The 27,793-nt window shown below is 37.5% G+C and overlaps 1 protein-coding gene across 3 annotated transcripts; it reads right to left on the reverse strand.

Moving 5' to 3' along the window:
* Positions 1 to 26,485, reverse strand: nr1i2 (nuclear receptor subfamily 1, group I, member 2). Of its 3 annotated transcripts, none has more exons than XM_034007865.3 (10): positions 26,146 to 26,485; positions 18,347 to 18,464; positions 17,111 to 17,339; positions 14,225 to 14,355; positions 12,793 to 12,983; positions 9,705 to 9,952; positions 8,907 to 9,052; positions 4,672 to 4,788; positions 4,307 to 4,409; positions 1 to 3,850 (listed from the first exon to the last, which is right to left on the reverse strand). In XM_034007865.3, the coding sequence occupies exons 3-10, from the start codon at positions 17,332 to 17,334 to the stop codon at positions 3,709 to 3,711; spliced, it is 1,302 nt and encodes a 433-aa protein (XP_033863756.3). In that variant the 5' UTR covers positions 17,335 to 17,339; positions 18,347 to 18,464; positions 26,146 to 26,485; the 3' UTR covers positions 1 to 3,708. The 3 variants fall into 3 exon arrangements, with proteins under 3 accessions (XP_033863756.3, XP_058885938.1, XP_058885937.1); XM_059029955.1 differs by lacking the exon at positions 26,146 to 26,485 and adding exons at positions 19,365 to 19,438; positions 19,899 to 20,069 and having other exon boundaries at positions 14,225 to 17,339; XM_059029954.1 differs by lacking the exon at positions 26,146 to 26,485 and adding an exon at positions 19,899 to 20,069 and having other exon boundaries at positions 14,225 to 17,339.
* Between the last annotated feature and the right edge of the window lie 1,308 nt (positions 26,486 to 27,793).

Here is a 27,793-nt window from a genome sequence, read left to right on the forward strand (position 1 = left end):
TTCCTTTACACAGTTGATTGGTAGTGCATTTCACAATAATTCTAATACAAAATGTAGAAACTTGTCTGTCACAGAAAATATGTCTTACATACATTTCAACACACACACACACACACACACACACACATTTAGTACTGAGGCACTTAAACATGTTCATGTTTACTTTGAGTACTTCCATTCATTTGCGAATCCTTGGCATGCTGGGTGACTAGCCAGCATTTTTCAGGATATTTCAGCAGCTTCCAGTAGAACGTTGATTGCTTTCTAAATGAGCTCATCTTAAAAGGAAGTTCTGTCAAACATTTTAACTAATGAGCTATGAATGTTCTGCTTGTTTCAACTTCCTTAGCAGCTAAACTGATAACTACTTAAGTTCACCAAATATATATTTTGCATTGGGAATGTTTGAACTTTAGTCTATACACAGGATCTCGAATGTGGTTGTTGTACAGTGGTAATTGCCTGCTGAAAAAGGAAACTATTAAATAAATAACTGTTAAAATGTAGTGTTTGGGTTAACAGCACTGGATACACTTTTGTCCTTAATGTTCACAAAGAGACACGCTTGACACCAGCATGTTTCAATCTCACATGGGTTGGGAACACCATCTTGTTAATAAAGATGAATTGTGTACGGCAGAGCTGACACAAAAGTCCTAAAGCCAGAATGAGGTTAAACAAAAATGGTATTTTGATCTGATTTGTTAAATCCTGTACAGAGTAATGAGCAGTAGGAGACAGATCTCGTCTGCCTTGCTATCTATCTGTATTGGTAACTTGGTGCCTTTGTTCTAGGCCATGCTTTTCTTACTGTGCTAATACTAAATGTAATATAGTATTACTAGTGTTATAGATTTTTGTTCTACCATTCAATGAAGTGCACACACTTTTAGCATATCTATGTACACGAAATACAAAATCAACACAGATTTTAACTTCTGAAATTGATAAAAGGGAGTAAATCCACTTTGAAAAGCAGGCCCTTAGGCTCAGGAATATACTATATTCTAAAACACGAAAACACAGAAAAATAGTGATGAGGTTTCTCCTGAGGATTACATTCAAGCTTGATATTCACATATTGTGGTCCTAATAAGAAATGTTAAAGTAATGAAAAGGCTTGTCTGCCCTAACTCTTTTAAAAGTTTACCAGATTGGATCTACAGAGTCATTTTGCAGTGTTTCCATTTAACAATGGCTTTACTTGTGTACACTTTGCTTATTACTCGCTACTATCACTCCCGGATGGCATGTAGAATGTAAAAGCATCCACCGCCAAATTAGGGTTCCTGGTTCTCAGTTTTGAACGATAAAACACAACCGAGAAGAAAAAAAATTCTTAACAGGCTTTTATATCATAAAAACACACACACCATTATTACCAAATTATGAGCCTCATTTATGAAAGCACACCAAATTTACTGTCCCATATACTAACAGAGAACACATTAATTTACATGCCATAACGTGAACAATGTATGTATTGTGAGCGATAATTTAAAGTGCTCGACAATGTCCAAGACTTACCCGTGACCTCTGTGATATAAAAAGCCCCAGCAGTTCAGGCGTATATTTTGGTCAGTGGCTTAATGTGAAAGGTGAAGGTGGCTTACATTGACTGAAAATGAGCGATTAGCAGAAACAGCCCTCCACTGGGGACAGGCAGAGGCAAACCAAACTAAAACTGCACACAGAGAAGTTAGAAATGCTAGTGGAGGAGGTTGTTTCAAATTATACCTTGTTTGGTCCAGTGTTTTATTGTTTGTACCAATGTAATGAACTATAAAATGAAATCTAAGAAATTATAACATTAATTCACATTTATTCACGCTTAATATAACCTGTTATTTACAAGTAATTTTCACTGCTCTATATGAAAACTTTAATGCAAGTAATGCCTCCATGATGCCTGATAGATTTCAGCCCAGAACAATAGGTTTAAATAGTGTGTCTATCTGTGGCTAAAGCCAGGTTTCCAAACAAACTAATTACTGCTCACTTTAAGATGCACACTACGATTATCACCCATTAGTAAATACGGTGTGAATAAAGCTCATCTCATTATTCAGAGTGGGGTGCCTCATTTAAATACAGTATCCTGAATTACCATACAAATCACATATTCATTCTGATTACATAGTGTGGCACAATAAAATCAGTGTGAGCCATAATATGCCCACTATTTTGTGCGGTAAAGAATACAATGCACAACATGCACACTAATTGCATTTATGGTGCACCATAAAGTTTAGTGCCCTTTTGTAAATGAGGCCCTATGTGCTTACTGGGTGAGAAAAGACAATGTAAACAACAGCAGAATAAAACAGAAATATGAGTCACTCTAACAGCCGCAAATTAAAAGATGGAATCACTCAAATCTGTACCCACTTTTAAAATGTGTCGTCATAGAAAATGTATTATAAAATAACAAAACAAGTGTGTTTCCTACACCAATGAAATACACTGACATTCTACAGCAATTCATATGAATTCGCAGCTGTTACTTTGAAGTGTGAAATAATGGCCAGATGGCATAAGAACTTAAGAAAGTTTACAAACTTCCATTCGGCCCATCTTGCTCATTTGATTGTTAGTAGCTTATTGATCCCAGAATCTCATCAAGCAGCTTCTTGAAGGATCCCAGGGTGTCGGCTTCAACAACATTACTGGGGAGTTGGTTCCAGACCCTCACAATTCTCTGTGTAAAAAAGTGCCTCCTATTTTCTGTTCTGAATGCCCCTTTATCTAATCTCCATTTGTGACCCCTGGTCCTTGTTTCTTTTTGCATATTATGATACAAATGGTGAGTTCCCTTAAATCTGCTCTTTTGATGCTTCCTTTTCCGGTTTGTGGTTCAAATGTCTTTTTGACATAATGATTCAGTGCAGGAAACATCACAATGTATTATAATAACCATGGGTTCTGTGCCAAAACGAGGCTGCAGGAACAGCACTGCGCTATTCATTAGTGTATCTACATAGTTGCAGGAATAGCCTGGCATTAAATAAGGGACGAGGTGCGAGGTAGCAGCCTTATAGAATAGCCTGTTGTAAAATTGTACTTTTAACATTAAAGACTTTGAATTCCAATATTTTCTTATATTTCATCTGTGCTAGAAAATAAACATGTTATATGTAAATACAAATACAAGATCTGAAAGCCTATGGAAACACTGACCCCTTTCAATCCATTTTGGGAATGTGGTAACGAAATAGATCCCCAGTGATCCTTTTCAGGCATGTCTTGTTTACATTAATAGGGGAGAGGAATTGAAGAATTGTTTTAGGACACATATCTTCACTGCCAATCCCGAATGTAGCCACCAGCGTTGCTGCCTTACTGGTAATCAATGTTTAGTCTTCTGCCATCCTTTTCAGCAACTACGCTGTATAATGGGAATACAAATCCTTTAGACAAGGAGGAATCTTCAGTGTGCACTCAGTCTCTTCATGTAACCGAAAATCCCTGAGAAGGGATGCTTGTCCTCAGTGACACATAAAGGCTTTGTATTGGCAGGAGGGGGTTTGAGGAGGGGGAGTGGGGCAGGTTATATGCGCAGCTGGATAAAATTAAGTCAATCTGCCAGTTGACGTGATTGGGCTTGTTTCAAAAAATATACAGAAGCCCTTCCTAGTTTTTTTTTCTGGCAAATGAATCCACCCCTTTGTCCTAATGTCAAGTCTTCCTCTTCTGCCGCTGGTGCTGGTGCTAGGGATTGTTGCTGAAGACCTCCATCATGAGGGGCGTGACGTCGGGCTGGATGTCCTGGATCTTCAGTACCTGTTTGGTGTACTCGTCGTTCATCGTGCGCAGCTCCGTCAGGCAAGCCATGATCTTTGGGAACAGGAGGCTGGAACAGGGTTCATTATCAATGTACAGGGATCTGATGCTTTCACAAAATATCACCCCTGCTTTACTGTATTTACGAAAAGGGCAGATCCATATTATTAGACTTTACCACAGCATAACTCACTAATTTAACTATGACTGTATTTACACAAATGTACTAAATTCTAGATACTTAGATGTGCTTTACCACTACACTACACCGCATGTAAATGGAAATGACATACACACGTTTGGACAGACGGACAGATGTCACCATATATCCACTTGGTCAAAAGAATGTCTTAACCCAATATGTAAAAATGCAAGTGCAACGTTGTGGAAGGGATATGGTATATACAGTATATGCATCCCAAACGGGGGATGTAAGCAGGAAGCATAGTCACTACAGCATGGGGAAATACCTCACATTCATCTACATCAGAGCAGTCAAGCAGTTTGGAGCAGTTTGTGCACTCACTTAGATGGCTGGGATCTCCTGGTGTCGATGTATGTTTTTAATATTAAAGCAAAACATTCTTGACACTTGTCAATGGCATCATGACTTACAACGCCTGGACGATCTGGAAAGAAAACACACACACACACACACACAACGGGTTACTGTGCAGGATTCAGACCTTAGGCACTGTACTATTGTAATGGGTAGTGTTGTGTGGTTGCCAATGACTATCAAGGATCAACAATTATTTATGGGTTTTGGTGCATGTTCTGTAAGGTGGGAACACTGAATGGAAAAGTGACACCTAGCTAAGAAACAATGTTTAGGACCTGGGTGGGATTACTAACAGAACCAGTTTTTTGCAAGGCATTTGCATTGGTTACCTGGGGAGAACAGAGAGATGGCCTGCATTAGAACATATTCCGTTTCATGAAGTTCTAAATTCCGCAGCATGTAGTGAAACTTCAGCAAGGGGTCAAGCAGGTGTGGCTGAAAACCAGCTACAGTGGAAGACAGAGAGACAGAGGCAAGCATATTGTTATCTATTGTTATCTCATACTGTACTTCAATACATATTAAATCCCCCCACAAAGGCTCAAGTACAGCCTCAACAGAACATAGTCCATACTTCATTATAAGATTCTAAGATACTTCTATGGTTCTAGCATCTCATACATTATCCACATGGTAAATCATCAACACAAGCTATTATACAACAATTGTGTCTGCTGCAATAATATATTGAAAATGTATTTCATATAACCTATGAAAAATACATTTTATATTACGCCATTAGATATATTGACTTACACAAAACATTAAATTAAATACAATATGTGGGGTCTTGCATGGAAAACTCGCTCCTAATATAGTATGCTTTCAGACTGGGGACTTGTGAAGGCTGATAGTAAAAAGACTATAAACCCACAACTAAACTACAGAAGTGATTTAAGGTTAGATTCACTGTCTTTTGTTATTGGTAAAGTGTGGAAAACGCATTGACAGATAATGGCAATTGCACACCCTAAGCTTAGTATCCAGGATTTTCTATGATGCACTATTTTGACATATTTTGATGATAGTGATAGAAATTAGGTTTACTAACTTCTATGCGAATGAAGGTTTTGCTACTGTTTCTGTGAATGTCCTGAAGAGATGGCTAATCTGTGTCATATGGGCTGACTGACTAAACAGCTGTCGTCAAGGAGAGGAGATATATGTGTCACTGCTCTTACAAAATCTGCATACCTTTTAAATAGAATTCTAATGTAAGCAGTGTAACCTTGTGTTTTAATGCAAAGTTTACCACAGTAAAATCATAGCAAAGCATAATAAAGCATAGTGAAAGCAATGTAAAGAACAGTGAGGTATGTTAAAGCATGTTAATAAACATTGTAAACCAGGGTAAATTATGGTTAATACATGTATTTACCATGGACAAAGCATGGTTCAAGTGCAGACATACCATGGTAAACTTGTATAAGGGGAGGTTTGCAAATGTTTCAATAATTTAATTCAATTGAAGACACAGCTGCTACCCAAATACTCAGGACCTCTGTTGTTCTTGTACTGGACAGAGCTCTCTTTAGCAGAAATACTTCTAATCTTTGATGCAGCTGGAGTCTTTTTGGTTGAAGACATTTTAAAGAAATTGTGCAGCTCTATGCAGTGCATTCAATCATCTACCTGAAGCAAACTAAACTGGATATCAGGTTCCTAAATGCAGTGTAACAGGTAGTGTGTCAATAAGGCAAACATCTGCTGTATTTATATATAAATTATATATATTTATCAGGGCACTGCATATTACACAGCAATGGATACATTTCAAGGAAATTGTGAAATCCATGATAACTCTGTAAACATACAGCCTTAGTTTTTGACGCATCTGCCCGTGAAATAAATACCGTAATTCATGTTTTTTCATTACATATCCTCTATAAATTCCTAGTTAATTAGTTTCTGCTGAATCTTAAAGTTGTACTGAACAGTGCCCGAACAACAGAAACAAATAAAATAAAAGACAAGAACCGATAGAAACATCTACACGTATGGCCAAAGGTTTTTGCATCCACCTACAGAATTCATTAATTTTGCTTCAAGTCGAATGAAACCTGCTGAATAATGTTACATTAGCATATTGAATTACATACTGCTTTGTAGTTTTCCACATGGTTAAAAATTGAAAACGTAATACTGTATTACAATTAGGGCTTCCGGTAGACTTTTGCGATATCATTTTGTGATTTCTTTGATTACATGATGTTAAATAAAAGACCTAAATTATGTTCATATTCTTTTTTTTTTAAATGAATATCTCAATCCTAAAATTCTAGGTGATGCAAAACTTTTGGCCATAGCTACATACCAGGAACAAAAGTTCACATGCTGACTGTTCAGAGGTCTTCTAATGCGCTGAGTCACATTTACTGTCAGATGCTGAGCAGGGATGAGGTTGAAAACATCGCCCACACGCTTTATGAGCAAATAATTGATGCAGGTTGCAATTCTTGTAACAGGGCAGACAAGACTGCGGTTGCCAGGCAGTGACCGAAATGACAGCTCTTGACAATCAGGTACTGAGCTATTGATTAATTGGTTTAGTTGTGGAAAAAAACAATAAACCTCATTCAGACAGACATGCCAAGCAACAGAGACATTTACCGAATTCAGAAAGAAAAGCCAGCAATCAATTTGTCCCTGTAACAACACCTGCCACCTTGTTCCACTTCCTGGAAGATGAGAGAAGTATTATAATATGACTAGTGTTCCGCGTTTGTGGTTTATTCCGAATTTTACCGAAAAATTACAGGATTTCTTTTTTAACTGGACGTCGGTTTTTACTGATGTATACCTGATTGTTGTCTATTATTCAATATTATCCCGGTACTATCTTCTACGAAATTCACAATATTTTGATAAAAATGCTGTTTTATTTTGACTCTGACTTTGCAATAAGCAGCCCTACATCCTAGGATACAGCAGACGTTTAGAGGTCAGAGGATCAAATAATGTTCAAACATGGTTCTCTGTCACTTCACAAACACATTATCACCTGATTATGTTGGCCAATCAAAGTCTGATTATTGTGGCACTTGCTGGGCGTAGCACTAGCTTGATCAAAAACTAAATTGAAATACTTGCACGAAAATGTAATATTTTTAGTGGATGAGGAATGGGGAGAAAATGTCAATCAGTTTATGAATATTCAAAAGAAAACGAATGTTTCGAAGTATACAAAAAGCAAAAATAGCAGAAGTGGTCCAGATGAGGCAGAGGATGCATAGCGCTGCGAATACTGCTGCATTGAGGTACATGTTCGGTCTGACAATAAAAGAACATACAGAAAAATAAGCGACACATTAAACTAAAACAATAAAGTGAACTGAGAGACAAGCAATCCATTTATGTGGCTTTTACACACACTAATAAAGAGAGAGCGCAGAATGACTGTGTTAATGAGTTTGTCAGAGCGCTGTGCTTTGCTGGACAGCCACTGTTTATTGCAGAGAGGTATGTATTGATGACTTTGTGTGACAGTACTGTCTGTCCATCAGCTAAAATGCTGCCTAACGCCGACAATCTTAATCGTAAAATATCTGACAGAAAATGGTGATGCTTTAGTTGGTAAACTTATATGGAATGCATTGATGGAAATGTCCATTGTGATTTTTGACGCGTCTCCTGATGGCTTGCACCACCCAGTTCTGTCAATTGTCTTTTCTTTTTATGATTTCAAGGTGAATGAACCTGGCTTGTTTTGTGCTGATGTTATGTTCATACCTTCTATAGATACTATTTCCGTCAGCACAGCGATTGCCCAAACGTTTGCAAAGTACCAGCTAACTTGGGAAAACGTGGCTTCGACTTGCACAGATTCTGCTTTATCAGACATGCCAGGGACATTATTAATCAGAAACCAGAACTGCTACGCATCATATTCCACATGTAAAGTGTGTATACTGAGATCCCCCCCACCCCCTCCCCCCCCGATTTTTACCGATGTTTCAATTAAAAACTACTTTACCGATTTTATCCCTATTTTAATATATGTAAAATAAACTCTGAAAAATTCCTGGAATTTCTTTTTTAAAGATAAAAACCAAACACTAAATATGACACATGTACTAGTTCACAGTTATAGAGTTGCCACGGTTACTTGAAGAATGTAATACAATAATTAGAAAATGACAGTGTTCAATTATTTAGCAATACAAAACTCTGAGGAGTTCATTTACCCGTACACAATTGCACCCTGGGATGTGACAAGTCCAAAAGACTTTAAATTAACACCCTTGAGGTAACTGAAGTTATTGAACTGCTAAAAAAAAAAAAACCAAACCAAAACAAAACAAAACAACAAAACAGTTCTTTAGCTGTCTTATTGGAATAGGTTATCTATGTGTAAGTTAACCAAGAATTGCAAATTTAGACAGCTAATTTGCAAAACAGCTATGATGATTTGCTTATTAACAAGCTAATATCAAAAATTTCCGGCTTCATCTAAAGGCTTTAGATAATGTAAACTTGCACTTGTTAATGAATGGATACAGTACAACTTTTTGGTGGGCTGCTTGTTAAGAGTGTCTTCCTGTTCTTTGGGTGAAAGGCTACCTACCATTGGCGGCATCATCAATGTTGTACAGGATTGGCCCACATTTCCAGATCCCTGACTCTGTGTTAAAAAGCATGTTGAAGCGGATCTGACACACCTCGAATGTTGCCCCCTTTAGCAGTGCGATCTGGTCTTCAATTGAGAGTTCCCTAGAGACACCAAATTAATAGCGTCATCATAAACATACTTGATATGTTCAGTTATGGTGCCGAGTTGCAGTGTTCTCCTTACTCATCTATGGTTCTCATTCCAGCAACTTTAATGACTTTATCATTATCAAGTCTGAACATATTTTGTTGGTTTGGTCACTGACACGGTTTCTATTCTTTGAAAACTAGAAGTTGCAGGTAGAATAGCAACTTAACTCAATGGCTGATAGGTTACAGTGCTGTGTAGTGATTGTGCAGCACACAAGGGAGACGAGGTAAGTGCTGTCAACTCAAAATTACTTTTTACTGGATGGAGTTTCTGGACAAACCATAAACAATGTTTTTAATAAAAAAAAACAAATAAATAAAGTAAAATAATAACAGTAAAATAAACTCCCATTTACACAGAAACACATCATGTGCATAGCCACTGTGGTCGCCACAGCAACAGTTCATTTTCTGGCCAGACACCTGCTGTATGACACCAGCAACTGAACAAGCTGAAGCAATTCACAGATACACCAGATCACAGAGTTTCTCATTTCCAGGTAAGAACAGTGTCACTGCAAATATCTGCGGCAAACCAAGCGAACTTCGTTCTTGGTAAATATTGAGGTTATTGAATTGTGAATTACAGAGTGACCTAACTCACCTGAAGCTGGACAGAATCTTGGCAAAGTTGATGATCTGCTGAATCATGTAGGTGGACAAATCAGCAACGTGGGGCAACATAGAGTAAATCTGGGAGCTGGCCTTGTTTGCTGAACCGCTGGGATCCTGATGGGGTTCCGCGTCTGACAGCAGCCTGCTGCTTGCTTCCTGACTCTCCTGCAGACTGGCGACTTGATCTGGAGAAGTCTGGTTGACTTGCAGCTGGTGGTTGGTGTTCCGATTGATAGGCTGCAACGAGAAAGAGTAGGATTCTGTTGCTCATGAAGACAAGTGTGACTGTTTTTCTTTTTCATTGTCACTAAGTATACGTTTTATACATCTATAACGTGTACATGGATTTGGCCTTGTTCATCACATGCTTTATAAATCCTCTCTGTGGCATTCTAATATGTCAAAATGGAATGTACAAAATGGAACGTACAGAATGTACATTCCATTTTGTACATGTAGGGCAGCAGTGTGGAGTAGTGGTTAGGGCTCTGGATTCTTGACCGGAGGGTCGTGGGTTCAAATCCCAGGTGGGGGACATTGCTGCTGTACCCTTGAGCTAGATACTTTAACTAGATTGCTCCAGTAAAAACCCAACTGTGTAAATGGGTAATTGTATGTAAAAATAATGTGATATCTTGTAACAATTGTAAGTCGCCCTGGATAAGGGCGTCTGCTAAGAAATAAATAATAATAATAATAATAATAATAATAATAATAATAATAATAATCACTATGTAACACAATTTTTGTTCCTGGGTAGTAAGTGTTATTTCCTAATTGCTTATGCCTCAAAAGTATAGAAAATGGCTATTATTCCCCACAAACATTGCTTTTGTGACCAGGACAGTGATATTTTGAAATTGACCTATTTCCAATGAGAAAACAGGCGAATTTGTGTATTTTCGTTCACATAAAGTCAGAAAAAAACAACATATGAATCCAAATTAACATGTATTTATACTAAAGTAATACAAAAATGACTACAAAAGATTTAGAAGTGAGTAGTTTTTCGAGATTTACGATTATACTGTAAATCACTTTCAGGGCAGCAGTGTGGAGTAGTGGTTAGAGCTCTGGACTCTTGACCGGAGGGTTGTGGGTTCAATCCCCAGTGGGGGACACTGCTGCTGTACCCTTGAGCAAGGTACTTTACCTAGATTGCTCCAGTAAACACCCAACTGTATAAATGGGTAATTGTATGTAAAATAATGTGATATCTGTATAATGTGAAATAATGTATAATGTGATATGTTGTAACAATTGTAAGTCGCCCTGGATAAGGGCGTCTGCTAAGAAATAAATAATAATAATAATAATAACTAATCAGCCCCCAAATGTAGTCTCCCATCATGTTCTCGTTATACTGTCCTTGGTAGCAGCGCTCGCCTTGCTCCTCCGAGTACGCTCCCATGTTCTCCTTGAATTTATCAAGATGAGCATCAAGGACATGGACTTTGAGGGACATCCTACAGCCCATTGTGCCGTAGTTCTTCACCAGAGTCTCAACCAGCTCCACATAGTTTTCGGCCTTGTGATTGCCCAGGAAGCCCCGAACCACTGCGACAAAGCTGTTCCAAGCCGCTTTCTCCTTACTAGTGAGCTTCTTGGGGAATTCATTGCACTCCAGGATCTTCTTTATCTGTGGTCCGACGAAGACACCGGCTTTGACCTTTGCCTCAGACAGCTTAGGGAAGAAGTCTTGAAGGTGCTTGAAGGCTGCCGACTCCTTATCTAGAGCTCTGACAAATTGTTTCATAAGGCCGAATTTGATGTGCAGTGGTGGCTTCAGCACCTTCCGGGAGTCCACCAGTGGCTCCCACTTGACGTTGTTCCTCCCCACTCGCAATATTTTTCATATATGATATATTTTTTCAATAACATTGAAAATTGTAAAACATTTTAAAATTAAAAACTTTTACAATTTTAAAAATTTTAACAAATTTTATAACATAAAATTCCGAGCAACAATTGTCCATCTTACCTTCCAGAGTTTTTTTGCAGTGCTCGCAGGTGAAATGAGGTGCCCAGTGTTTGTCTTGATCCCCGACAGGTATGCCGAAATATGCCTTGTAGGCCTCACACATCTTAGCAGATGCTTCCACGGAGTACTTTTTCACTCTTGTCTTGATAAATTGGCCGCAGACATAGCAAAATGCGTCTGCCGGATGCTTGCAGCCTCTTGATGCCATCTCAGAAAAATGCAGATATGTATCCACTTAGGCAGCTGGAACTAAACTGAACTGGTGGGCTTAAGGCCCCTGTATTTATACTACTATTTATATTACTGGAAAGTTCTAGAAAGTTCTAGTAGTTACTCCAATTTTACTCAGCACTGAATCTATCTGGAATGTTCTGGAAAATAGGTAAATTTCAAAATATCACTGTCCTGGTCACAAAAGCAAAGTTTGTGGGGAATAATAGCTATTTTCTATACTTTTGAGGCATAAGCAATTAGGAAATAACACTTACTATCCAGGAACCAAAAAAAAAAAAAAATTTGTTACATGGTGTAATAATAATAATAATAATATGATACAGCCTACGATGCAGGACTAATGGGACACCCTGTATTTCTAATGAACTATGTCTGTACATTTATTTCACAACTTTACGATTGTAATGAGTATAATTCTCAAACACCGGTTTTATACTGGTAAAATGAATACTGAATGATATGTCTATAGTGTTTTCCCGTAAGTTAATCACCTAATTAAGCATTTACATTTGATTCACAAACTCATTTCTTTTCACAGAAATTGTCCATTTGCAGTTGTCCCAAATTGCCCCAACTTAACAATATGCTTGCAGATGTAGGTTTGCAGAGATACATTTAAAATAACCCGTAACACTACAGTCACACGTATTTCCCATTCGCAGTACAGTAACCGTTAGACTGAAGTTTTAAAAGACCCTAGACAGGATGGCAGATATGAAAAAAACAGGCCATATTTTGTTGGATTTACTTATTTAAAACTAGATTGGACGGCCTATGCTCTGCAAGAGTACTCTATTAAAAAAATAGATTCATTGTGATCTAGCATAATAATGTTGGAAATGGCTCTGCTAGGCCGCCCTACCCTGAACTGCTTGAAGTGTGAGAAGGAGATGTCGAAGGTCTTCTTCTGAGCCTCCACAAGCTCCTGGATGATCATTTCCTGTTGTGGGTCCAGGCCCTTCGGCTCTTCTGTAGAGGGCAGCTCCTTACGCCTCTGCTTCTTTTTCTTGATTAGCTCCCGTCTCTGTTCAACTGCTTTGTCTGACATGATCACTAGGAAAACAACAATAGCAGCAGTATGGTTAGGTGCCTAGGTTGACCTAGGTTCTGTAATTTCAGTGCTGCTCAGGTGCCTAGCTTGACCTAGGTTCTATAATGTCAGTGCTGCTCTCCAACAACAAGTCAAAGTAGATGGCCAGATACACACAACAATAATACGTAGGCTGCATGCATGAGTGCTTGTGAAAATAACCACAGGATTCCCATCTTCCTCTTCCTTCTCTCTCTTTACTATTTTGAAATTGCTTTATTAAAATGTTTGGACATACTGCTATTTTACTGATTACTGGCTCGTTCACAGTCGCCTTAAAATAACGCTAGAATGTTTTGTTGGAAAATAATAATAATAATAATAATAATAATAATAATAATAATAATAATAATAATAATACGTTTTGGACTGATTCAAATTTCGCTGCAGATAGATTTATTTTCATAAGCTTTCTTTTGGTTAAGCGGTGCAGTGTGTGTGCGGGGGGGCGGTGTTGCAAGTTATATTTGGTTGTAAAGAGGAGTGGCTAAAGAAGAAACTTATGCAAGGCTCTTGTTTCCTTCTGTATTGTGCGCATTCGTATTTTTTGTGCATGACAGTTCAACGTGAGAGGTAACGTGTGGACGTTTTAGTTACCCAGAGTTCAGAAATTAGGATTTAAGGGTTATGTTTTTGTGCACGTTGTACTGGTTTTACTCAAAGTGATTCCTTTTCAGGTATTTATGAATGGGAATAATAAGAGACATGCACTTCTTTCTTGTTTGATGACCAAGAAAAACAACTGCATTTCTAAAATGTTCAATTATACAAAGGTACCTAATTTAGGTTTGATAAAAATGTCTGTTTAGTTTTTGCAATTTATTTTATTTACTAAAATTAAAGTGTTTCAAAAATTATTTTCACTCAGTGCATATTCTATGTGATTTCCATCTTTCACAATAATTATTCAAATGAATAAAGGACAGTTTAGATTAGGTTTACAGGTTTAAACATATAAAATGTTTTTAATTTGACATTTTCCCAAGGAGTGCTAATAGAGGGCAGTGCCTAATGCAGCTGAACAGATGGGCCTCGGGTTAAAAAAGTTTGGGAACCCCTGCCCTAAGGGACATCATTATGAAGATGGCCAAATCCAATTCAATTACTCAGATTATTTACTGACAAACTACTTTAATAAACAATCCCCTGTTCAAATCCTAGGTTAACACATCTGCATATTTATATTTTTGCAGTTCACACTTACATTCTTTAAGCATACCAATATCCAGGCACTTTTTCAGACGGCACGCTTGACACTGTCTCCGGCTATTTTTGGTGATGATGCACAAGTTCTGAAACGGGCAGCTGAACTGAAGGCTGCGCTTCATAGCACGTCTGGAAACGGTAAATTGATTTATGATTTGTAAACACTGTAAATTCATCCATAACTTTACCCCACAATCACACTAGAGAACAGACAAATGTTTCAGTTAATACCATTTAGTTTTTCCTACAGTTTTACCAAAATATGCTACATGTTATATATTCTATAGACTAGTGTTCATTTTATATATATATTTTTTTTTTGTGAGGCGTTTTTTTAATTAGCAAAAGGAAGTTTTTGCACAATTAGTTTACCTTTTGGTTTATAAAGGTTTTTATGCATCAGGTCTGCATATGTGCTATTTAGTATGTGCTTTGTCCTAATGAATAATTGAATTGAGCAAAGGCCCATCTCTCAATTACAGAAGTACTTTTTTTTTACTATAGATTGTGAAAATAACACAATATGGCACATTTTCTGTACATTCTGTAATTAAGGGAAAAAAAACAAACTGTCAATGTTGCAAATCTAACATGAAATGTTAGTTTTACAGTGCACACTAAAATATATATTTAATAGTCTTGCATATGCTGAAATATTTTAACATTTGCAACATTACCAGCTTGCTTTGTGAATATTGCCCATTGCATACATACTTCAAATCTGGTCAGGTTAAACACATTTTGAGAACATATGTTCAGTCTGCAACTCTTTGAAGAGAGAAAGAGAGAAAGAGTCTCAAACTTCCTGTATGATCTACTACTTGAAAGTCAACACTTTATTCCAATTCAATTATCATTCAATTATCAAATTAACAACAACAACAACAAAAATCCAAACAATACAACATCATGTATTAATTCTTAAAGCCACAAACATGTAGTAGAGGGCAGTTCTTCATATCATTAAGGTCATGCAAACATATGTTAGCTACTTGTTATCAGCATATGTCACCCCCCAAGAAGGCATAACTGTAGCAGACAAAACAACCTAGGGGAAAGTATTAACTACTGTGCCAGCATTAATGTTGATTTTTAAAAAAAGTATGCTACTGTGCATTTGGTGCAAGTAATTAGCACATGCGGTTTTAAATAGCAGTGCATGTTTGGGTCTTAAGAAGGGGTAACCAAGGCTCTAATTTCTTTCTAATTTTATAGTAAAAATGTGAAGACCTAAATGATGTGTTCATGTCATGAATATGTGACAAAAAAGCAACTGGCAGCATATGGGTGTGACTATGGCAACAGATATCAGATGACACTCTCTGTTGAACCTGTTGCAATGACCTTTCTTATTGTATTTCCTGTTGCTTAGAAAAGGTCAGCAGTGTGCACACCTACACATTCTCCATGGTAATGCACATTCCAATGTAAAATTAAATTGATGGTTGGACGTACAATTTAAAGGATACATTTCAGCATCTGTGAATCTTTGCCTACAGGCATCACAAAAAACGTACCACAGTCAGGAGTGGATGAAAGCCAGACCAAGACAAAACTGCCTGGACTGGGCACTAAAACAAGCAAGACGCTGCATTGCCCAACCTTCAGGCACTTTCTTAGAGTTGCTGATGCTATTCTTATAAAGCAAGATAAATCAAACTATTTTTGCACAATCATAACACTATTTCTGGGTTTCATTCATACAAGAAACTATCTAAAAATACAAATAAGTTGGAGAACGAGTCACATAATTTTTATGTGCAATGCAGAATTCAGATTTTTGCATCGCAGATCTAAAAAAAAAAAAGGTTGTGTAATCCTAGGGGCACTGTTCTGGTTTTAGTGAACTAACAGGAGAAGGGTGTATCTTTTCTGGCAGTTATAATGTGATATAAATACAGGGGCAGCAGTGTAGAGTAGTGGTTAGGGCTCTGGACTCTTGACCGGAGGGTCGTGGGTTCAAATCCCAGTGGGGACACTGCTGCTGTACCCTTGACCAAGGTACTTTACCTAGATTGCTCCAGTAAAAACCCAACTGTATAAATGGGTAATTGTATGTAAAAATAATGTGATATCTTGTAACAATTGTAAGTCGCCCTGGATAAGGGCGTCTGCTAATAAATAATAATAATAATAATAATAATAAATAGTACCAGCTTTATTTGTATTGTTTTTGTATTATTACAATTATAAGCTATAATCTTTGCAGTTTCTCACATTCATATTATTTTTTTTATATTGCTCAGAGTATTTTCTATTGCTGAAGTTTTCTTGAATTTTAATACATTTTCAATTTTTCATCCTCCTCATAAATTGCAATTATTCATTAATTTTGATATTTTTTCAGTTGCTTTGAACAGGTGTTCTGAGGCAAAGTCAGTGAAAACATTTGTGTTTAATAACCACAGGCGGCACACAGTCTTATTATCAACTAAATCAGAAGGCTTTGAACTCCTGTACTTTATACGGACGTATATGATTACTACTTTTTTGTCTGGTTTCACCCTTATAAAAGTTTACCAAAGTAAAAGCATAGTGACATGTAATAAAGCATGGTGAAAGTACGGTAAAGCATATGTAAGCATTGTAAAGTTCAGAGAAGTAGTAAAGGATACATTTAAAACAAAACAAAAAAAAAAAGAAAACCTTGGCAAAACATGGTAAATGCATATTGTAACTATAGGAAAAGCAGGGTAAAATTGAAAAATTATAGAGCACAGACTCTGGATTTGCACGAATCTTGGACTACAGAACCTTACCAATGATAACATTAGGTAGTCCAAGATTAGTGCTAATCAGGGTCAGTGAAACCATTCAATTATATCCTGCATATCATAGAGTCAGTTTGTAAATGGAAATAGCACTGAATATCAAGGAGACTCGCCTGAAGAAGCCCTTGCAGCCTTCACAAGTCATGGCGTTGAAGTGGTAACCAGTGGCATTGTCCCCACACACCCGGCACAATCTGGGCTCTCCGTCGTCGTCAAAATCATCGTCCTCGACCACTCCTCCATCGCAGCTCTGCCTCCCCTCCAGCTCCTCCTCCTCTAGCTCCTTGCCCATCATCTGGACACAGCCAGCCTCACCTTCGCTGCCCTGGTCACTCATAGAGCCTGCAAGGCAAACACAACCCTGAGCATCAGAGGCGACTGCTGCCGTGATACAAATCCAAGTCCAATGGTATTTCCACTTCTTGGTTTGTCTATATTTTAAACTGGGACACAACTTCGCGAAACGGATGACTAAATAAAACACAGATTAGCTTCACAATTTACTACAATGCCCTTTTTGTTTCTTGATCCATGAACCCTATTAGATAACGCAAGTCTTTGACAATGCTGACCCAGATGCCCTACATAACTCGTGTCAGCGAAGTGTTCAAAGAACTAGGTCAGACAAATCAATTTGTTAACCATCTTAAAGTACATCATCCCTCAGCACAGTCTGCGTTAACTGCAATTACCATATTCACTCCCTTCAGGAAACAGAGGATGTGACTCTTCTGTAAAGGCTGTTAGTGTGTGAGTGAATTCTTCAACAAAATTAGAGGAAATTTGCCATCTCTGTTTTTCCTAATAAGGGCTTCCCACAATTAAACATAACTTGGCCCACACTTAAAGATGCAGTGAGCCAGAGATGTTGTGGGTTCATCTGGTCTGAATTTACTGTGGTACAGTGTAAACCGGTTAATAGAATCACTGGTTAATAGAATCAGCTGCATATTCCAATTAAAAAAACAAAAAAACGAATACATTCCCTCTGGTATTTCCAACACAAACTTACTTTTTATTATTTATATGACTAAAATGAGGCTATACAAACATAAATGTGTTAAAAGGTTTTCACTGTATTAAGAAAGAGCTATAGGCATAAAGGAAATTATAATATGTTATGTATATCAGTATATCATTTTTCAGAGGCACCCATATATACTGTATGTACCAATAATTATTCAAATCCTGCCCACAAAAAGAATTTTTTTTTTAAATTTATTTATTTATTTCTACAAGAATAATATAATAAGAAAAAATTATTTTTGAAATACATTTATTTTTCTGTCAATTTCACTATGTTAAAAGAAAAAAAAAACAACATTAAAATGTATTTTGGGAAACCCTACCTGTTCAGTTGCAGTTGTGCAGTGGGCCTGTGTGGTTTGTTGTTCTGTTTGACGTGGTGCTCCCTCTTAGAGCATTAGCCAGGGTCACAACATGTGGACAACTCTGTATCCCGATGAGCTGAAAACAGACACAAATCTGAATCGTCATCGGGACACAAACAATGCATTACTTTTACTCCTTTTCATTTGAAATGCACTTTGGAATTCAAATGAAAGACAACTTTGCTGATCCAACTGTGTGTTTGTTCTGCAAGTACTCATGAGACCTAGTTTCATTTACAAATGAGGGCTTGTTTTTAGAACTTGTTGATATTCAATAGACTGTTCCCAAATATTTATTTTTCTACCAGTTGCTATTGTGAGAAAGATGGTCCTTGTCTTTATATTAGAGCATATGAGTAGACCCAGATACTAAACTCTGTGGTGTTCTGGATAAAATATTTTGTCTGTTGAGATGTGCTGAAGGGCGTTGTTTTAGCAAGCAAACAGTAACACATATTTCCTAATCACATTTGTTTTTTTGCAAACCAGAGCTTGAGGTTCATATAGAAATACCTGGATCCTAAAAGAAACCTCTGTGCTTAGATTTAATCAGGTTGTACAGTACAATAACAAACTTGTTTTGGGAGATAAAACCCCAAAAATGAAACCTGAAACTTGAGACTAAAGCTAGTGTCAGATGATGCTGCAATGAAACAGCAAGGAAACACAAATTCAATTCTACAGTATTTTACAGCACACAACAGAAGCAGAAAATGCAAATTAAACTGCCTACTATATTTTGTTTGGGCACACAAAGGGTATACTGTACCAGTCACAGATTTTGTAAACTAAACTAACATTGTGCCAAATCATGTGAATCAATGAAATTCTAGCATCCAGAAATATGATTAAACTGTCCATTTAATAAACTAAAATAACAACTGTTCAAGTACAGTCATAATCAAAAAAAACAATCATATGCTTAGACCTACTTAACGTAATGACTGTAGTTCAAGGAAACAGCTAAATGTTTTACCTTTGCACTCTACCAAATATTTCAATTGCATATTTGAGTTGCACCAGTGGGAGTGCTGGAGTCTGGTCGATGGTCTTAGATGTTTTGAGCAGGGAAGCAGATGAAAGCAGGAGAATTTGGTTTTGCAACCATATGGTTTTATTAAATCGAAAACAAAAAAGCAAAAAAAAAAACAAAAAAAAAAAAACACAAAAACTAAAAATAGGACTTTATACAGGAACTTAGGAAACAAAATAAATCCTGAAAAACAGGTAATACAGGTTTCAACACTTCTTCCAAGCAGGCTTGCGTAGTGCTTAAAACTATCCCTAGCCTATCTACAAACAAAGAAAACAAGCAAAGAAGCACAAAGCTACCCCTTAATATACAGCCTACCTGTGCAGGTAACCCCCCCCCCTCCTCAACTTACCAGGTGTATGGGTGCATTTATACAATCTCAAAATATTCCAGAATTCAGACAATCAATAAATACATATTACATTTCCAATATCGCCATGGCATATACAAAATGCATTTTAAACATACTGCATTTACATTTTATTTTACTTTAATCCCTTTGCAGCCTCCATCAGCGATGTTCGAGTCTTTGGTTAGCTACCATCGGCCATGTTTGATTCCACTCTATGCGTCCCTTCTTAGCTGTATAAGCACGGCAATCGGTCATTAAACTGCAGCAAACTATAGAGACAGTGAAGCCCTTTGCTAACCTGCCAGACTTGTCTCTGTACGCGTTGAAGAGAGTGGCTTTGATTGGTGTTGCAGATGTCTCTGCTACACACCCACATTCCCAGATCACCTGCAATTAGTTTTGTTTTCAGCCCAACAAAAAACTTCATATTTGTATTTTCTAGGGGTTTTAATCTTGACACTTTCTATTGATCAGTTTATTATCCGATCTACACACTTGATTAAATTGATTAATCACACCTGTTTACTAGTGTATTGAAAGACAATTACAATTAATACAAAGTATTACCAAAATGTTATTTACTGCAAATATACATATATTTACTAACATGTAATTTGACTGTTTGAAAATATTTGCTTACATGTAATTGGAAGTTAGCCAAAGCGAGTCATATAAAACGTTAACTTAGTTTTGAATTGCTGTTTGTGGTGTTTTATGGGTTGGGAGGGATCTCACCTGGCTCTTTTTAATTTGAATGTTTTGGGGTGGAGAGGAGGGAGGGATAGCTAAAAATGGAGGCTTTTCTTTTTCTTTTAAACCCGTAACTACTATCCACCAAAGCAAGTTAATTAAGTACTATCCACAAGTACCCTAAGGACCCAAACACCCACCTGTGCAGAAACTGGAGTAGCCAGCCCAGCACGAATACCACAACACAACTGGCGCTGACTTGACATGAACCTGCTAGGATACAGTGAGAAGAGCCGCAGGCATTTTAAATGTACTCTGGGTCCACAGGAGCTGTGGATGGTAGCTATGGGTTAACCAATGATGTTGAGGATGGGTGAAAAAGTGTACAGTGCTTTTAAAAGTTAAAAAAGAGGAAGATGTGTGTCTGACTGTTTGGAATGTTAAGATGTATTTATTTGATTCACTCTTGTTTGCGTTTTTTGACCGAGTATGATAAAGTAACATTTAAAAGTAATAAAAATAAAACATACCCAGTAAAAACGGTAATAAATGTTTGGCTGTGGAGTTATTCCTATGGCAAAAATGCTTGGCTGAAAGCAAGTATAGACCATCGATCAAACTTATACACTTCCTCCTGTCACTCAACCTATAGTAGTACCATCCTATAAGCAGGACTCATTCTAGGGAAAGTAAAAAGATCTTGAGTCAAAATGGTGCCCATTATATTTTCACTCCACTCCAAAATGGAGACCTCATGAGAACAAACATACTGCTCCAGTTCAGTATAAGTAATAGTTATTTAAAATTATTCACACTAATACTGCCTGGGATAACCAGCAGGTCAAGTCAGAAGCATCAAGTATTCAGGCATCTACTAATTAGATGGAAAGATTCCCTGTGGCTTATAATTGGTTTTGACATGTTACTGGGGAAGAGAGGGTTTGTTAGTTTTATCATTAAAAGAGATGTGCGATTTGTTTCCATCGAAGTGAATCAAAAGAACATTTTTCATTTTTGAATATGTGAAATAAATATTTAAACATTGTTGCTCCTGATCGTCCTATTCACTGCCACTTTTACTAGGGGTTTCTTTTTGAAGCACCTTTCATAGTGGACCACCATCACAAAGCTTTACAAGATACAAGACTTGGGAGTGTGAACTATGCATCAGCTGCAGAGTCACTTACAACAATGTCTCACCCGAGTGACAGAGCACAAGGAGATTAAGTGACTTGCTCAGGGTCACACAATGAGTCAGTGGCTGAGCTGGGATTTAAACCAGGGACCTCGTGGTTACAAGCCTGTTTCTTTAACCACTGGACCACACAGCCTCCTGATAGCACACCATTTCCCCTATCTAAAGGAATCAAATTCCTATGTTGTATGTTCCTCAAATTTTAGAACACAGCTTTACCTGGTAAACTATTCCATGTATTTCTGTCAATGGAATTTTTGGAAGGTGAATCAATATAATAAATACAATATTCTATGTTTGGAGTCGGGATGCTTTATATTGCTATAGCAAGGCGATCAATAAGGAATAAAATATTATTGTTTCTTTATTTGCATTATGGGTACAGATTTAAAAAAAAAAAACAACCACCCACTTGTGTCATGGCAAACCCACATGATCTCTTCCAAGCTTTGAAGTCTCATAGGAAATCATTACCTTCTGTTTACTTCTTTTGTAAAATATTAAGCTGAGAATCAACATGGTTTTAAATGTCTAAAGTAAGGCTTTTCAAACTTTCATGGCTGAAGGTCCCCTGTGAAATTTGGTACTGTATCCTAACTGAGGACTTGCACCCAATGAATCTGTAGTGCATCTTTATTCTCTATCATTGTGTAATGGTACATGATGGGCAATAGAAAGGAAGACGAATGTGTGATAAAGCTGAGCTTGAGGTACTAATTGTTACATTTGACAAAACCATATTGCTGTGTCTGGTGTTATGCTCAATTACAATATATTTGTGTGCTGCTGTAAGCATTTAAAGGTTTATATATAAATATGAATCAACAATCACGTTTCTGGTTTGGGCATTTTGTAGCTACAATGTTCTTGGTCTCAGGCAGTAGTGTGTACGGCATGCTGTGAACGTTTACATGGCATAACTCCACCACCAGAGGATTAAACAAGCAGCCTGGTGCACTATGAAAACTTGATTTGTTTACCCTGTTACAATGAACACTTGATCGGGAGCTCTGCCAGCAGCTGCTGTGTTTATCACCTTTGGAGCTGAGTCTTTAACTGACATGCTCCACACTCTTGATGTTTTCTATCATTTGCACATCCAGTACTGTAAGCTATATATCTATCATGATGCATTCCAACACGCAGGGACGTGGGGTGTGGAGTCATATCATAGGTATTCCAAATTATAAAATACTAGCTGAAGTATCCGGTGTTGCCCGGGGAAATCAAATTGGGGAACGGTAGCCTTATGGTTTCCTACAATGCGCTCTGACCCCTTTCTCTTTTTTTAACTTTATTTTTTCTGGTTTTGCCATTTTTCAATTTAAAATTATTATTATTATTATTTGTTTTGTGGGTTTCTTTAATTTGAGATACATGGCTACTGTAGTGATCCAGCAATGGGGTTACTAAATAAAGTACCCCAGAGGTCAAAATTTTGGATGCAAACATAGCCGTCGACCTTCCCCTGGATGAAAGAGGAGGCCATGCAAAGTTTTGTTGCACTGGCTTTCTTCTTTATATATTAAGATAGAAATCACAGTGTTGTGGCTTTTGCTTGGTCCTAGAAGGCTGTGGGTGTTTGCTTTGAAGAGATCACGTGATTGCAATGTAATTTAAGGCTGTGGTGTCTTCTTGCAACACAATCTAATTGATGCTTCTTTCTTCCCTCCATCTCCTTTGCCATAACCCAATCTTGGTTGAATTTAAGTCATAAAGTCTAATGAAACCTGCTGATTAATGTTATGTTTACATATCACTTTGTAGTTTTCCATATTCTTAATGAAAAACTGAAAAATGTGACATTTCAGAATCTAACATGAAATACTGTATCATGGCTTCCAGTAGATTTTTGTAATATCATTTTGTAGTTGCTTTGACCCTCCAAAAACTTTACACCTCATAGCTGAATTGAGTGATGAGCTAGATCCCAGCATCAATCTAGGGACCGCTATCCCTGCACATGTGAAAGTGCTGTTCTCTGCACTACTCTTAACCTCTGGTTCCTTTCAGACCACAGTTGGAATGTCTGGAGGGATAGGCCAATTTAGGCCAATTTCTGGGTGTCATGCTGAAAAGGGCATGCCAATACATCTTTTTTGGGGGTTGTAATTTCGTGCTCCACAAATGTCATACAGCGCCTACTGCTCTCTGTACCCCTAACTACGTGTATGCTCCTAGACCAATCAATCACATGCATAATGTAAGGCTGTGTGCCAAGCAATCGCTTACTGTAGCAAAAAAGATGAAAGACTGTGCTTAGTCATCCCTGTTATGAAACATAATTACATAACGACTACAATCAATCATTTTTAAAGCCCTTGAATCCAGCACAAGCACACGCCAAAGGAAATACAAATATACTTTTCTCTGTACAGAGGGGGGCGGTGATTTCATTTGAGATATTACCTGTTCCAAATGAATCAATGTTGTTGTCACTGGTGGGCATTCTGTGGTATGCTAATAGTCCTGCTACTTTCTTCAGGGTACATTTGGTAATTACTGTAGACAGTACAATGGTCATATTGAAATGTTATTGTAGGTCTACTACAATGAAAGCCACAATCTTCAGTGTTTCAAAGTGCAATCTATTTTACATTCAGTTACACACATACAGTATGGTAAGGGTCAAACGTGCACAGTAGAAGACTGGCTCTTCATTTATGAGCAGCTTGCCATATAATCCATAATAATAAAGAGGGTAAACTATTAACTACAGTAATAGACCAGCCTTTGCTGCTTGCATATCTTTTCGATGATTGATCTGATCAGTGCATAACCACTGCTAGACACAACAGCCATCGTCATGCTGTACCAGTAGCCACAGATCTATGACAGCAGGTCTATTTCTGACATAGACCTCCTGCAAAAACAAGAGTTTGATGATCATTTTATATGAATCATCTGATGGGCACACTCACCTCCAGCCCACCCCAGCACCACCTGCTAATTATACCTTACAAGCCTCTCTTTCATATAGTGGGGTACATAGGTTAGCCTAAAGAAACAGAAAAAAATGAGCTGCTGGAAAACTACACTGCTGAGTGTCTGTCAGTACTTAAATAAATGTAATTATCATTAGAATAAACCTGAAATTAAATTGCATTCTGTGTTCTTTGACATGTATACAAATCACATCCATAGATCAAACCGAGGGCTCAATTTGGGCTTCTATAAGTGCAATATATCAAATGAGTGGTCTTGATGAGATATAGCCAGTGCCAAAAGGGCATAACTGCATTGAATAAAATAAAAAAAAACAATAGAGATACAACTGCAGATCCTTGTTTTCTTTAGTGCCAACAGGAACAAAGTACTTCTGGAGCTTTGCTAAAGATGGTTGAAGGCCTCATTAAAAAAAAAAAAAAGGATGAGGTAATGAACCAGACAATGCACTGAACTATTGTTTGTGTTCAAAGGTGTCTCTCTCCCCCCCCCCCCCCCCCCCCCCCGTGTAGAGCAAAGTCTGGGAATGTTATACAGGAACAACTGTTCTTTTAATATGATGTTTTAAAAACTGTTAATTTTATTTTAGATACATATTTAGATTAAAGGAATAATATGCCCCTCTGGTTACAATAATACGTCTGAGGATGTTTCTTAACTACAAAAGACACTTACGCCGTGCTGAACCAACGAAACGGAGGTTACTAATACCGTACGGTACAGTACATGTGTAGGCGTGCTCTGACGCAGACTTGGTGCTTGTTGAAGCTGAAGAATACTCACAGTTCGCGAATGCTTCATTGGCAAATTAAGGTATACTGACAAACTGATTTGTTGTCAAATGATTAACTGTAGGGCCTCCTACAGTGTTTCGATCGAATGTCTGTTTTATTTATGATTATATAATGATTTACCTCAACCAGTAGTCTAGCCATAACACATGCAAATTATAATTCCTTAGAAAATGTACAAACTGGATATAAAATGCATGACATTTTACCGATGCATATTTATACTATAACGACGTACATCTATTCATAAATGGCGATTTACTCTGCACATATATTTTAAAAACATGTTGATAGTTGTACAAAACGTATTTACTGATATTACATTACACTATACGTTACGTTAAACGTTATAGAAGTCATTGGTTGCATGGTGTTTTTATTGTTGTATGTATAGTCTAAACAAACTAGCTCCACGTTTATTTTAAACCACACGTATTATCAGAAAGACAAGAAACACGATAAAAAAAGAAAAATGCGCAACTGGCTATTAACACACAGAGACAGACACAAGTCACAGTTAATTGTGGACAATAATAATCTTCATTAATTTATTTAGAGAACAATCCCGGTATGCGGAGGGTGATGTTTTCAATCAACTGCAGATTATGCAGGGTCATTTAAACTGCAACACTGAAAGAATACCGTTTTCAAGAAACCTGTTGTCAATGCCCCAGCACGGTTATTCACGCACAAGCAATGCAGACGCATGATACATTGCTCAATAACTCCTCAGGCTTTTAAATTACTCACCGTGACATGGCTACGGTTTTCTTTACTTCCTCCTCTGAATAAGTAATATGCAATCCCTACTTTGTTGACAGTCCGAGTGCGAGTGGTCTGTATTGTTGTATAACCTTTCCTTCCTATTCCAGACAGGTTGTTATACCACTACTCCCTCGCCCAGCGTCCTTCCTTCCTGGTTGGTAATGTTATAAGCTACAGTATTGCAACTACATGTATAGTGCAAAGTGTAAGCAGCCGCTGGGAGTCAAGGATAGCTTAAAAAAAATAACAAAATTGCCTTTAGAAACGGATAAGGGAGAGACCTGTTAACAGTAGAAGTCGGCATTCGGCCAATCAGAAGACGACGGGGGAGGGCCGTAGGTGATCTAAAATGTTATGTAGCTGTAACAAAAACTGTTAACTGTTTAAAAGCCAGTGTTTATCGATTTTGCCCAAACTCCAAGAATTAAGTATCTTGGCCAATTCATAAATAATGCACTTTATATTGCATTTTTTTGTGTCTAAACAGCAGCCATTATTCTTTTAATTATTGAAACAAATGGTTCAAAGACTTTGAGATGTGTGACTCAACGTCGTTTAATGTGCCAAACTGTAGTAGAGTGTGGGGTTATCCAGGTAGGTGTCTTTTTTGGCTACAGTCAGCTCCCTTTAATTCCTCCCAATGGTAATTTGCAGGGTCAGAACACCATCACATGTTTACACTGCATTACATCCTTTCACAACTGATGTCTTTTTAAAGTATCCTTCTGTTTTTTCACGTGTTAAAAGCCAAAATAACAATGCTGAATCATGTATTATTCAGCATGTCCTTAAATCTATGATGTTATGTTACATGCAGGTGCATTTCGAGTATTGTGTCCTATTCTGGTCACCACAGTGTGGACCTGGCCTCGAGAGTCCAACAAAGAGCAACCGGACTAATCCCAGGGTTTAAAGGACTGCTATGAAGATAGGCTGAAAGAACTGAATCCACAGTATTTAGCCTGGGACACAGAAGAATTAGGGGGGACATGACTGGTGTCTTTAAAATCTTAAAAGGAATTAATGTAGTTACCCTAACCTAATACTTTAAACACAGCACTGAAACCAGGACCAGAGGACACAGGTGGGAATTAAATGGAGACAGAGGGAAGGAGACACTTCCTCACACAGAGAGTGGTGAGGGTATGGAATGGACTACATAGTTATGCTGCTGAGACATAACCACCTGGATACATAAAGAAAACAACTTGACAGTTTTGAGATCAACCAGCTACTAGGAACCGGATGAGATGTGCAAGCCATCCTAAAGGCTATGTGGTCCAGCGGTTAAAGAAAAGGGCTTGAAACCAGGAGGTCCCTGGTTCAAATCCCACTTCAGCCACTGACTCACTGTGACCCTGAGCAAGTCACTTAACCTCCTTGTGCTACATCTTTCAGGTGAGATGTAATTGTAAGTGACTCTGCAGCTGATGCATAGTTCACACACCCTAGTCTCTATAAGTCGCCTTGGATAAAGGCGCCTGCTAAATAAACAAATAATAATAAAATAATTAATCTTAGCAGTTGAGCACTTCCATTCGTTAAATATGTGTTTTTATTTTAACCCGATTTACAGTAGCTTAAGTATTTTTTATTTTTATTTCTGCATTTACTCTACTATTTTTATTTTTTT

This window comes from Acipenser ruthenus, chromosome 9 (genome assembly GCF_902713425.1).
Source record: "Acipenser ruthenus chromosome 9, fAciRut3.2 maternal haplotype, whole genome shotgun sequence".
Lineage (NCBI taxonomy): Eukaryota > Metazoa > Chordata > Actinopteri > Acipenseriformes > Acipenseridae > Acipenser > Acipenser ruthenus.